The sequence below is a fragment of the Bos indicus x Bos taurus genome, chromosome 9, assembly GCF_003369695.1.
Source record: "Bos indicus x Bos taurus breed Angus x Brahman F1 hybrid chromosome 9, Bos_hybrid_MaternalHap_v2.0, whole genome shotgun sequence".
In the NCBI taxonomy this organism is placed as follows: Eukaryota; Metazoa; Chordata; class Mammalia; order Artiodactyla; family Bovidae; genus Bos; species Bos indicus x Bos taurus.
The window spans coordinates 41890396-41904647 of record NC_040084.1 but is presented as its reverse complement, the minus strand read 5'-3'; the positions used below and the strand labels follow the sequence as shown (position 1 = coordinate 41904647).

The 14252-nt window shown below is 38.7% G+C and overlaps 1 protein-coding gene across 1 annotated transcript in view; it reads left to right on the top strand.

Annotated features, from left to right (window-relative positions):
• AFG1L (AFG1 like ATPase) overlaps nucleotides 1–14252 on the top strand; it is a 194900-nt gene that overhangs the window by 44103 nt on the left and 136545 nt on the right. Inside the window, exons 3-5 of the mRNA XM_027551271.1 lie at nucleotides 1304–1355; nucleotides 13097–13198; nucleotides 14118–14248. Coding sequence (XP_027407072.1) covers nucleotides 1304–1355; nucleotides 13097–13198; nucleotides 14118–14248 — 285 coding nt within the window. The remainder of the gene's footprint in view (nucleotides 1–1303; nucleotides 1356–13096; nucleotides 13199–14117; nucleotides 14249–14252) is intronic.

Below are 14252 nucleotides of genomic sequence, written 5' to 3'. Positions count from 1 at the left end.
TCCACTGCCACCTTGGATGTTTGTAAGATTTTCTTTATTTTCCTTGTGTCAGAAATTTCAGGATTATGACTTGGTGAGCAAGAGTAAGTTAAGTTGCTTCAGTCGTGTCCAACTCTTTGTGACCTCATGGACTATAGCCCACCAGGCTCCTCTGTCCATTGGATTCTCCAGGCAAGAAAACTGGAGTGGGTTGCCATGTCCACCTCCAGGGGATCTTCGAAACCCAGGGATTGAACTGGTGTCTCTTATGTCTCCTGCATTGGCAGGCAGGATCTTTGCCACCAGCACCACCTGGGAAGCTCTTGTGACTTGGCATGGGTCTTATTTCCCTCGTTGTGCTGGATGCTTACTCTGTCCTCCTCATCTTAAAATTTCATCCTTCAGATTTGAGAAAAATCTTAGGTAATTTCCTTCTCTCTTTTTTATCTTTCCCCTTTCTGGAATTCCTTTTGGTTAGCTCTTGGACCTCCTGAATTAATCCTGTAATTTTCTTACATTTTCCATCTTGTATTGTTACCATTTGTTTTATTTCTGGAATTTTATTTCTGGTACTGTATGTTAAATTTCAGAGTACTCTCCTTTGTTCTTAATATTCCTTTTTAGAAATTACATTTTGTTCTTGCTTTATAGTTTTAATAACTTATTTCCCTCAGCATATTAATTATACTGGTTATAGTTTTATTTTGACGTTTCCTTTTGCAGTCTGTTTCCTCTGTATATTTGCTGTGGTCTCCAACTTTCATAATGAGAGTTTTTTTTTTTTTCTTCCAATTTCTATTGATTCTGAGCTGTCAAATCATTTTAGTGTCATTTCAGATACTAATGAGCTGATTGAAGGCTGACTCTTAAGAGATTTGTTGACTAGCGTACTTTACTGTAAGGTGATCTGATAGGGATCCCGTTCTTTCTTTGGGAGAAACCAACACACAAGTGCCTTTTTCTCTGGAAACCATTTAGTTTCTCCATAAAAAGTCTTCCGATCTCTTGCTTGCTGGGAATGAACTAGGCTGTCATTGTTTGGGGAGCCCATTTGCAAATGAGTGGAATGATTACATGGTTAGTAAATGGTGAAGGAGGTGTAAACTTAAGTTGTGTGACTTCAGAGCTTTGCTCTGAGCTACTGATTCTTGCCTTCTATGTTAAAATGTAAGTGGGGCATCATAGCCTTTTATATCAAGTTTTTTGTACTTACTGTGTGCAGTAGCCTGTTTCACTCCTATATATAGCTTGGTTAGGAACACTGTGTATGATGATATTCATTTATTTCCACATTGGAGATTTATAATTTTTTCTTAATTTGCAGCTTTTTTCAAGGAGCAAACCTCCAAGGGGCCTGTATGTTTATGGAGATGTGGGTAAGTGTGTTAAAATAAGTTTTAAGTGGTCTAAACAAAAAGTTTCCTAGCTTTCACTCAGAGAAAACTTCCATTTCTATCTTTCAACACACCACCAGCAGGAATAGGATGAGATGAGGTAAAACAGGGGAGAGGAGAGGATTGTAGATTTCTTAGGTTTTACTTTTATTTCTCATGAGCTGTGACTGTAGTTGAAGGCATGATTAGTTAGCATGTTAGGTGCAAACACTATTTAATGAATAAAGTGAATTGATCTCAGTGACAGAAATCATCTCTAGATAGGTTATTTGATAAATCAGAATCTCATTGCTCAGTGCTGTTTGACTCAGCTTAATAACTTAATAAGTTGCTCATTTTAATTTTAATTTCCACTAATACTTCTACTCATAATCTAAACTCTTGCCCCTAATTTAGTCATCTTCAGTCTATTGATGAGTGCACACTCTAAACATATAAGTGGTAACATTTCCTTCTCGCACTTCCAGTCATTGGGCATGAAGACTCATTTTCTTGGAAACTTTGTGAACTGTCAGTTTCTCTAATATGTGGGCGTGCTCAGTCATGTTCGATTCTTTGCAGCCCTGTGAACTGTAGCCCGACAGGCTCCTCTATCCATGGAATTTTCCAGGCAGGAATACTGGAGTAGGTTGCCATTTCCTACTCCAGGAGATCTTCCTGACCCAGGGATTGAACCCACATCTCTTGCATCTGCTGCATTGGCGGGCGAATGCACCACCTGGTAAGCCTTTCTGTAATAGATTTTCCTAATCAGTTGTCTTGCTTCTTCCTTGACTTCATTATTGATGAAGTTGTCTGTTTTCTGGTTTCGATTTTCCTTCAACCAAATCCTTTTGTTCTAGTCCTAAACCTTTCCCTAGTTATCCACCTTCACGAATGCCATGAAGGTGGCTCTTCTGTCATCTGGCCTTACGGCTTGCCAATCACTTCTTTATTTGGCATACTCAAAGTATTTGATGTAACGAGATCAGTTTTCAGTTCAGTTCAGTCGCTCAGTCGTGTCTGACTCTTTGTGTCTGACCCCAAGAACTGCATCAGTTTTAGTCCTTGACTGATCAACAAGCCTCAGACTCCCTTGTAGCCATAACAGATTTTCATTGTGAGGAAGTGGTGGCAGAGGTTTATTATCTTAGTAAGAATTTTAGGATAATAGGAGTTGTATTGGAGAAGGAAATGGCAACCCACTCCAGTGTTCTTGCCTGGAGAATCCCAGGGACGGGGGAGCCTGGTGGGCTGCCGTCTGTGGGGTTGCACAGAGTCGGACACGACTGAGGCGACTTAGCAGCAGCAGCAGCAGGAGTTGAATAAGTAGTTACACTGCCTTAAAGGTCAAACTGTTCTTTTCTTTTCTCGGTCCTCTCTCTTATTCTGATGTTTATTAATGCCTCTAAATGTCTGTTTTACATTTATAGATTTAGCAAATCTAATAAATGATTAGTGTTCAGTTTTTAAAAAGGGAATGATAGAGATTCTTGAAGTTCTTTTATCTTTCTTTCTAAATTATTAAAAACATTTTTATTGGCGTTTAACTGCTTTACAATGTTGTGTTAGTGTCTGCTACGTAGGAGAGTGAGTCAGCTATACGTACACATGTATCCCCTCTTTGTAACTGCAGAGCGTTGAGTAGAGTTTCCTGTGCTGTGCAGTAGGTTCTCCTGAGTTTTCTGTTTTATACATAGTAGTGTATATACGTCAGGCCCAATCTCCTAATTCATCCCATCCGCCCTTTCCCCTCTTGGTGTCTATATGTTTGTTCTCTATCTCTTTGTCTCTGTATCTGCTTTGCAGATAGGTTCATTTGAGCCATTTTTCTAGATTCCACATATACATGTAAATATATGGTATTTGTTTTTCTCTTTTAAGTTCTTGAAACTTGTAGATTTTAAAAATGTGAAAGAATCTCAAACTATTCTTTTTCTTTGTTCATCAGCTAATTGGTATTTCTGAGACCAATGTATGCTTACTCAGCATCTAATTTATATCAGGTACTTGATCAGATTATGTGTCTGCACCTTTGGCTATCGCTAGGAGATCTCATTCTGTAGTCATCTCTCATTTTTTTGCCTCTTTGGAGAACATTTACTTCCTGTACCTTTACTTTCATGTTCAGTGATTGCTAAAATCAGAATCTTTGTTTCCCCTGTTTCTTTAACCACTTAACCATAAATGAAGATGCTTAGTAAAGCACAACAGTTTCCACTTCTGCAAAAGGACTTAAAAAAAAAAGCACAAATATGGAGGTTGTTGGATTTTAGTTTTGAAAATACAACCATATTCTAACACATTGAAGGGAGGTACAATAAACATAATTCATCTGAATGTTTGAAAGAATTAGAAAAGATGTGATAACATGGTATATTCACATAGGCTGGATGTGTGGTAATCTTTGGCTATGCACATCTTCATAATGTAGAGAGGGGAAGAGAAAGGAATTCTGAAACAGGAAGTGAGGTGAACATTTTGGTGGCTTTACTCTTTAGTTTAGAATTCTTACAAAATAGATAATAAAAGATAGGTCAAATTTTCATTTTTGTGGGGCTTACTGGCTGGGAGAGTAGCCTCGGCATGTCTTCACAAGCTCTTATTCTTTGTTATTTTTCTTTTTTAGACTTGGGAAACAAGTATTCAATTTTAAAGAGACTTGATGGAAAAGATGTCTGTTTTATAGCAATCCCTTTTCCTCTCCTTATTCCTGCCCTTGGCTTGGGCTCTGTTATACCCACCTCACTCTGCTCTTATCTTCATAGGTGTGTTGAGATAATCGATCAGATAGGCTAGGGAACCCCAGGAACGTTGATATCATCATGGTTCAATCCTGAGATGTTTCATTAACAAAAAGCTTATTATATCTCATGCAAAAACCAAAAGCTGCAGTAGCAGTATTTTGTGGCTTCATTCTTATCCTACAGCTGGCTTTCTTACAGCAAGGTTTCAGCTCTAGACTAACAGAATGTGTGATGACAGGGTTAATGATTTCTCTCATGTATCAGAAGAGAATAAAGTCCCTTTTTTGCGGTCTCCTGGTTTAACCTCACTTGTTTCACACTAGTAATTTTACCAGTGGAAAGGTAGACTGGTTTTAAGGTTAGGAGTTGGAAAGCAAAATTCTGCTAAGTGGGAGGTAATGGTGGAAGCTACCACTTCCAGCTCCTTCTGTGGGGGAGTCGGGGGTGCAGGGTGTCACCTGTGAAAAGAGCACCACTAGAGGAGGCTCTTGAGTAATGATTTTTGGCTTCCCAGCTATGGGCTTAAAAGTTAGAACTTACTAGAGTTTACATGGCTTCCCAGGTGGCACTAGTGGTAAAGAACCCTCCTGCCATTGCAGGAGATATGAGATGCAGCTTTGATCCCTGGGTTGGAATGATCCCCTGGAGAAGGGCATGGCAACCCTCTCCAGTATTCTTGCCTGGAGAGTTCCATGGACAGAGGAGCCTGGTGGGCTACAGTCCATAGGGTTGCAAAGAGTCAGGCATGATTGAAGCAACTTATCATGCACAAGAGTTTTAGGTTTTATAAATGACTCCCCTAGTAAGATTGATTGTCTTATCTTGAGAAAATTACAAGGTTTTATTTAGGATTCTGTAGATGCCAAAGCCGGAGAAGGCAATGGCACCCCACTCCAGTACTCTTGCCTGGAAAATCCTGTGGATGGAGGAGCCTGGAGGGCTGCAGTCCATGGGGTCGCTAAGAGTCGGACACGACTGAGCGACTTCCCTTTCACTTTTCACTTTCATGCATTGGAGAAGGAAATGGCAACCCACTCCAGTGTTCTTGCCTGGAGAATCCCAGAGATGGAGGAGCCTGGTGGGCTGCTGTCTATGGGGTCCCACAGAGTTGGACATGACTGATGTGACTTAGCAGCAGTAGCAGCAGATGCCAAAGCAAAATTGTGAGGTAAGGGAAATTTAGTGTTGGTTTCTTCCCTACTTTTCCCCAGCATTCTTCCAGTTACTTGACAAATAAGCACCTGCCTTGTGCCCCGTTGTCTGTTGTTTCTGGAAATGTAATGGTGAATGAAAGCAGACACAGCCTTTGCTCACTCAAGGTTTACAAGCTGTGGCAATGGCTTTTTTGGACATGGCTCACAGGTAGTAATTTACTTTACATCCTGAGGTAGTATATCCTTGGGTGTGTGCACACCACACACGTATAAACTTCTTTATCCTGTAAGATTTCCTATAACCTGGACATTGCTGATGCACACTGAAGTGTGATGTGAGTCTTCCAATTTTGTCTTTTTCAAGATTATTTTGGCTATTCTATTGCCTTTGCGTTTCCATGTTCATTTTAGAATTCATTTGTTCATTTAAAAAAAAATCTTAGGATCCTGAGATTTCGACTGGGAGTATGTTAAAGACATGTTAAAGATCAATGTCTACAGAGAATTGATAACTTAAAATAGTGAGCATTCCAATCTATCACCATGGTATATTTCTTAATTTTAAAATATTTTCTTGAATTTCTCTCAGTGGTATTCTTTAGTTTGTAGTACAGAGGTCTGCCATGTGTTTCAATAAATTTGTTCCAGTGTCCAGTGTATTTTATGTTTTCTAATGCTATTGCAAATGGTTGTTGTTGGTCATTGCTCAGTCATGTCCGACTCTTTGTAACCCCATGGACTGCGGCACGCCAGGCTTCCCTGTCCTTCAGCATCTTCCAGAGCTTGATCAAACTCATGTCCATTGAGTTGGTGATGCCACCATCCCACCATCTCATCCTCTGTCATCCCCTTCTCCTCCTGTCTTCAATCTTTTCCAGCATCAGAGTCTTTTCTAATGAGTCAGGTCTTTGTATCAGATGGCCAAAATATTGGAGCTTCAGCTTCAGCATCAGCCCTTCCAATGAATATTCAGGATTGATTTCATTTGAGATTGACTAGTTCGATCTCCTTACAGTCCAAGGGACTCTGGAGAGTCTTCTCCAACACCACAATTCCAAAGCATCAATTCTTCAGCGCTCAGCCTTCTTTGTGGTCTCTCACATCCATACATAACTATTGGAAAAACCGTAGCTTTGACTAGACGGACCTTTGTTGGCAAAGTAATGTCGCTGCTTTTTAATATGCTGTCTAGGTTTATCATAGCTTTTCTTCCAAGGAACAAGCGTCTTTTAATTTCATGGCTGTAGTCACCATCCACAGTGATTTTGGAGCCTAAGAGAATAAAATCTGTCACTGTTTCCACTTTATCCCCTCTCATTTGCCATGAAGTGATGGGACCGGATGCCATGATCTTCGTTTTTTGAATATTGAGTTTTAAGCCAGCTTTTTCACTCTCCTCTTTCACCTTCATCAGAAGGCTCTTTAGTTCTTCACTTTCTGCCATAAGGGTGGTATCATCTGCATAATCTGAGGTTATTGATATTTCTCCCCGCAATCTTGATTCCAGCTTGTGTTTCATCCAGCCTGGCATTTCACATGATGTACTCTGCATAGAAGTTAAATAAGCAGGGTGACAATATACAGCCTTGACGTACTCCTTTCCCTATTTGGAACCAGTCTGTTGTTCCATGTCTGGTTCTAACTGTTGCTTTTTGACCTGCATACAGGTTTCTCAGGAAGCAGGTAAGGTAGTTTGGTATTCCCATCTCTTGAATTTTCCAGTTTGTTGTGATCCACACAGCCAAAAGCTTTAGCAAATGGTATTGTATGTTAACATTTAAATTTCCAGTTGATCACTGCTAATATGTAGAATCAATTGATTTTTTGATGACTTTGCTAAACTCAGTATTAACTCTAGTGGTTATTTGGTAGCTTCTTCAAAATTTTTTTGTGTTTCCAATCATGTCTGTAAATAAAAGAATTTACTTTTTTCCTTTACAATGTCTATGCCTTCTGTTCAGTAGTTCTTTTTCTTGCCTCATTTCATTAGCTAGGATGCCATACGGTGTTGAATAGAAGTCATGAGAGTGGGTGTCCTTGTGTCAAATTTTGGGGAGAAATGTTCAGTCTTTTCTAGTGAGTATGATGTTGACTGTAGGGTATGTGTGTTTGTGTGTCTGTGTGTGTGTTAATGTATTAGTTTTTTGTTGTTGTTGTTGTCGTGGCAACATATATATAATATAAAATTTACTATTTTAACCTTTTTAACTGTATGGTTCAAAGGCATTTTAAGTACATTGAAATTGTTGTGCAGACATCACCTCTGTTTGTCTCCAAACATTTTCATCTTCCCAAACTGAAACTCTGTACCTATTAGACAATAATACCCCTCCCTCCCAGTCCTGGCAACCAACATTCTACTTCTGTCTCTAGGAATTTGACTACTTTCAGTTCAGTTGTTCAGTTGTGTCCGACTCCCTGTGACCCCCATGGACTGCGGTACACCAGGCCTCCCTGTCCATTACCAACTCCTGGAGCTTGCTCAAACCCATGTCCGTCGAGTCTGTGATGCCATCCAACTATCTCATCCTCTGTCATCCCCATCTCCTCCTGCCTTCAATCTTCCCAGCATCAGGGTCTTTTCCAGTAAGTCAGTTCTTTGCATCAGATGGCCAAAGATTTGGAGTTTCAGCTTCAGCATCAGTTCTTCCAGTCAATATTTAGGACTGATTTCCTTTAGGTTGGACTGGTTGGATCTCCTTGCAGTCCAAGGGAGTCTTAAGAGTCTTCTCCAACATGTCAGTTGAAAAGCATCAATTCTTTGGCGCTCAGCTTTCTTTATGGTCCAACTCTCATATCCATACATGACTGCTGAAAAACCATAGCTTTGACTATATGGACCTTTGTTGGCAAAGTAATGTCCTCTGCCTTTTAATATGCTGTCTAGGTTGGTCATAGCGTCTCTTCTAAGGAGCAAGAGTCTTTTAATTTCATGGCTGCAGTCACCATCTGCAGTAATCTTGGATCACTCACTGCTACTTTAGGTATCTCATGTAAGTGGGATCGTATAATGCTTACTTATCCTTTTGTTTCTGAGTCATTTCATCTAGCATAGCGTCTTCAAGATTCATCCATGTTGTAGTGTGTGTCAGAATTTCATGCTTTTTTTAAGGCTGAATAATATTCTGTCATATTGTTTATACCAATTTTGTTTATTCATTCATCTACTGATGGATGTTTGGGTTATTCCCATCTTTTGACTAGTGAATAATGCTGCTGTAAACATTGATGTACAGATATTGTTTGAATCCCAACTTTCAGGTGTCTTGTATATATCCAGAAGTAGAACTGCTAGATCACCTGATCATTTTATGATTACTTTTTTGAGGAACTGCCATACTGTTTTCCATAGCAACAGCACCATTTTACATTCCCACCAGTAATATACAAGTTTTCCCATTTTTCCGCATCCTTATCAACCTGTTTTTGTTTGTTGTTTTCATAATATCCATCGTAATGGATATGAAGTCATATCTCATTGTAGTTTTAATTTGCATTTTTGAAATGTTATTGAGTATCTTTTCACTGTAGGTTTTTTGGTATTTGTCCATTATGAGGTCAAGGAAGTTTGCTTCTTTTTTTTAGTTTGCTAAGAGTTTTTACTGTGAATTTGTGTTGAATTTTTTCAAAAATTTTTTCAAACATTGTGAGAATTATATAATCCTTAAAAGTTTTTAACAGGAATGTAGTTGATTTACAATGTTGTGATACTTTCTGCTGTACAGTGGAGGGAATCAGTTTTTATATATATATATATATACATCCACTCCTTTTTAGATTCTTTTCCCATATAGACCATTACAGGGTACTGAGTAGGGTTCCCTATGCTATACAGCAGGTTCTAATTGTTTTCTGTTTTACATATAATAGTATATATATGGGCTTCCCTGGTGGCTCAGATGGTAAAGAATCCGCCTGTAATGTGGGAGACCTCGGTTCGATCCCTGGGTTGGGAAGATCCCCTGGAGGAGGGCATGGGAGCCCACTTCAGTATTCTTGCCTGGAGAATCCCATGGTAGAGGAGCCTGGTAGGCTATACAGTCCATAGGGTTTCAAAGAGTCAGACATGACTGAGGCAACTTAGTACACATGCACAGTATATATATATGTCAGTGCCAATCTCCCAATTTATCCCTCCCCTCTCCTTATCCTCTGGTAACTCTAAGTTTGTTTTCTATATCTTTGACTCTACTTCTGTTTTGGAAATAAGTTCACTTATTCCCTTTTTTTAAGATTCCACATGTAAGCAATATCAAATGATATTTGTCTTTCTGTTGTTTGACTTACTTCACTCAGTGTGATAATCTCTAAGGCCCTCCAAGTTGCTGCAAAAGGCATTATTTTGTTCTTTTTCATTGTTGAATATCATTCCATTGTATATATGTATCACATCTTCTTTATCCATTACTCTGTTTATGGACATTTGGGTTGCTTCCATGTCCTGGCTATTGTAAATAGTGCTGCAGCGAACATTGGGGTGCATCTTTTTTTTTTTTAATATATTTTATTTATTATTTGGCTGTACCAGATTTGGGTTGCAGCCTGCTGAACCTTTAGTTGTCACATGTGGGATCTAGTTCCCTGGCCAGGGAGTGAACCAAGGACCCCTGCATTGGGAGCAGGGAGTCGTAGCCACTGGACCACCAGTGAGGTCCCCATATATCTTTTTGAATTATTGTTTTCTTTGGGTATATGCCCAGTAGTAGGATTTTTGGGTCATATGGTAATTCTATTTTTAGTTTCTTAAGGAACCTCCATACTGTTCTCCATAGTGGCTGTACTACTTTACATTCCCACCAACAGTATAGGGGGATTCCAGGATTATCTAATTTTTTTTTAAATTGACACGTTTTTCTAGTTTTATTGAGACGTAATTCATATATAACATTATGATCCGTATGTGACATATGTAAGCTTAAGTTGAACAACACAGTGAATGTATTGCAAAACTAAACTTATTTCAAACTTACAGCAATAAGTTTAGTTTCCATTCATTATCTCAGTTTAATATAAATATATATGGATGTGAGAGTTGGACTGTAAAGAAAGCTGAATGCCGAAGAATTGATGCTTTTGAACTGTGGTGTTAGAGAAGATTCTTGAGAGTCCCTTGGACTGCAAGAAGATCCAACCAGTCCATCCTAAAGGAGATCAGTCCTGAGTGTTCATTGGAACGACTGATGTTAAAGCTGAAACTCCAATACTTTGGCCACCTGATGCGAGGAGCTGACTCATTTGAAAAGACCCTGATGCTGGGAAAGATTGAAGGTAGGAGGAGAGGGGGATGACAGAGGATGAGATAGTTGGATGGCATCACCAACTCAATGAACGTGAGTTTGGGTAAACTCTGGGAGTTGGTGATGGACAGGGAGGCCTGAGGTACTGCAGTCCATGGGGTCGCAAAATGTTGGACGACTGAGCAACTGAACTGAACTGAACAGTATAGGAGGGTTCCAGGATTATCTAATTTTTATATGTTGAATTTTATTGTGACAGGTAGTTAAATAAGTTACTTGCATGCCAGCTTGATTCATTTGAAGTATTTTTTTTAATTGAAAACTTCATTGAGATAATTATAGATTCAGATGGAGTTATACGAAGTAATGCAGAGAAATCTCTATGCACTTTACTCATTTCCCCACTAAGGCAACATTTTGCAAAAGTGTAGTATAAATATCAAAATGAGGATATTGACATTGATTCAATTCACTGATCCTATTCAGATTTCTCCAGTTTTAATTATATAGTCATCCCTAGATATCCACAGGGTACTGGTTTCAGTAGTCCTCGAGGATATAAAAATTTGGTAATATTCATGTCCCTTATATAAAATGGCATACTGCAAGGAATGCACTTTGCCCTCTGTTTCTGGGAGTTCCACATCAGCTGTGCTGTACTCACTTAGGTGTGTATATTTATTTCTATACAGTTTCTCAGCTATGTAGGTTCATATATCCACTGCTTTAGTCAAGGTACTGAACAATTGTATTACCACAAGAATTCCTTGTATTGCCCATCATTTTATAACCATACCTATTCACCCTCCATTTCTACATCCTGGCAACCACTAATCTGTTCTCCATTTCTAAAATTCTGTCATTTCAAGAATGTTATATAAATAAGAAAGCTTGTAACTTTTTAAGATTGGCTTTCTTTTTTTTACTCAGCATAATTCAGTGTACCATCATTCAAGTCGTTGTATGTATCACTGTCTCTGGAAATGGCTCATCTCACAGCTTTCTTTGGCTCACGTTATGAGGTATCACCTTACATGTGAACAGCTGTTACTCAGTGAAAGACTCAAGAGTGCCCACGTGTTGGTTTCTGGGGCTCTTTCATTATAGAACTGCCTCCTCTCTGGCACTTTGCCTCACAAATTTCACCTGCATTTTTGGGCTCCCACAATCCTGATCTCTTAGCCCAACTCAGTTAGACCTGGGTATTTTATCTCTTTCTGTGCAGCAATCTGAAAAGTGCCTGCAAGCTAAAATCTGGAATGACATAGGACTCATCTTCTTAATCCAGTTGTCTGCTGATGGGCAATTGGGTTGCTTCCACATTTTGGCTGCTGTAAATAGTGCTGCTGTGAACATTGGGATGCATGCATCTTTTAAAGTTGGTGTTTTCATTCTTTCCAGATATATGCCCAAGAGTAAAACTGCTGGATCATATGGTAGTTCTATTTTTAGTTTTTAAAGCTATCTCCATACTGTTTTCCATAGCTACTGCACCAATTTACATTCCCACCAACAGTGTGCAAGGGATAATAGAGGAAGCCATGAGGATGAGAGACAAGACCAGCATTCCCTGGCCTGCCTGCTGGGGAATGCTGGGTGTGAAATGAACTTGATCACTTTCAGTGTCCTCAAAGCTCTGGGCTTTCTGTGAGGGAATAGGCTTCCGGTGCATACCTTGTTAAATGCTCAGGCTGTTGATTCTTCGATTGCTAATGTGATCATAGTGATTAAAAGTTTCAGAGAGTGTGTATTTATTTAACTTTAAAATTATTAAAGTTGGATAATTTAATTATAAAGGTTAACTGTATCTGAATTTAACTGTATCTGTATCTGAATTTCTTTCAAAAGCCTATATTCTCAGCTTTTAAAAAAAGTATTATAATTGTCAGTTATCCAGCTCTAATCTACAGCTATTATTTATTTGCAGTTTTTATGTTAGATGCTAGTCTATATTTTCTTATTTTTTACTGGTGAATTTTCCATAGTGCCTGAGACAGTTCCACAGGCTTCCCTGGTGGCTCAGATGGTAAAGAATCTGCCTAGGATGTGGGAAACCCAGGTTTGATCCTCGGGTCTGGAACTTACCCTGGAGAAGGGAAGGGCTACCCACTCCAGTATTCTTGCCTGGAGAATTCCATGGACAGAGGAGCCTGGTGGGCTACAGTCCACAGGGTCGAAAAGAGTCAGACATGACTGAGTGACTGACACTTTTTCTCATGCTAAGTAAGGGCCATTACTTATTTTATTTATTATTATTTTAAATAATAAAATAATTATTTTATTTATACTGGTGCCTTTCAGAAGAGATACTGACTGATAAATAATCTGTAATTCTTGCCAGTTATGAACATAGTTCTCTGGAGGAAATAGTCCCCAGAGTGCTAACTAGATGTATTTCCTAAAAACAGGATTTTAACAAAAAAGAATAATATCAACATTTTATTTTTAGGTAGTTTAACATAAGAAATAAACACTCCTTTAAAAAAAAAAAGTAACATAGTGTTAAGTTTTCCAGTAGCAGAGTGTGGGTTCATTATCCCAAAGCTAATGAACAACCGCTAGAGCAATCAGTACATACTGTTTAATAGTATTTTTTTTTTTTTAAGGTACAGGGAAAACAATGGTGATGGACATGTTTTATGCTTATGTGGAAATGAAGAGGAAAAAACGTGTTCATTTTCACGGTTTCATGCTAGACGTTCACCAAAGTAAGTTGATGATCTGAAAGAAGTGATTTTTAAGTGGCCAAACACAGCAAAGTAATTTTCCTCATTTTAAAGTTCTTAATCTAAAAAATTAGATTTTTGCTAAAAGTAAGATTTTATTTAGTTTCGTTTGTTTTGTGCTATATTGAAATAATTAGTGGTGTGTCCAGAGTTGGTCCTAGAGACAAATTCATTCCTTCCAAATCAGAGAACAGAGGTTACTCTGTGAAGGCCAGACATTTCCTCTACTAAGGATTAGTAAGAAATGTTAAAGCCTCACCTGTCTCACCAGGGTATTCTTGATTAGGCCCTTTCCTCCATGTCACCTTAGCATGCGGGCATTCAGTTTGTTCTTGTATGTATGCTTTATTGCTTTGTCAGTGGTCTTACATTATTTCATCTTTGCATTATTTGTTTACCAGCCATACTGTAACCTCCTCAGGGCAGGAATATTATACTTTTCTTCAAATACTTTCAGCGTTTAGTAACATATAGTGAATGAAGTGGGCCTGGCTGGAAGTAAGGGAACATCCTGATTAGACGTGCCAGACATAGAGGACAGGGTGACCTCCTGTGCCTGCATCCCTGAAGTCCTCAGGGCTAAGATCCATCTGTTGATCCATCAGCCACCATCTAATCATCTGTTCTGTCACTTTGTCATCTCCAAAGTGGCTGAAGAGTGGAGATGGAATGATCACAGAGTGTCCTTACAACCATGGGGATGTAGTAATATGTGAACAACTTATTTTGAGGTAGAGAAATTGCAACCAGCCTCAATAATCATATTTGCTTATATGTGAAATTTAAACTTCATTTGTATATTCACGCTGTTTCATTTAGAGGTTTAAAAAGTGTGTACTTAGGTGTCTAAAATGTACTTTTAGTACAATATTTGATTTGTGTTTAATTTCATCCATTTAAGGAATACACCGCCTTAAACAGAGTTTGCCAAAGAGGAAACCAGGATTCATGGCTAAATCATATGATCCAATAGCTCCTATAGCTGAAGAAATTAGTGAAGAAGCATGTCTCTTATGTTTTGATGAATTTCAGGTAA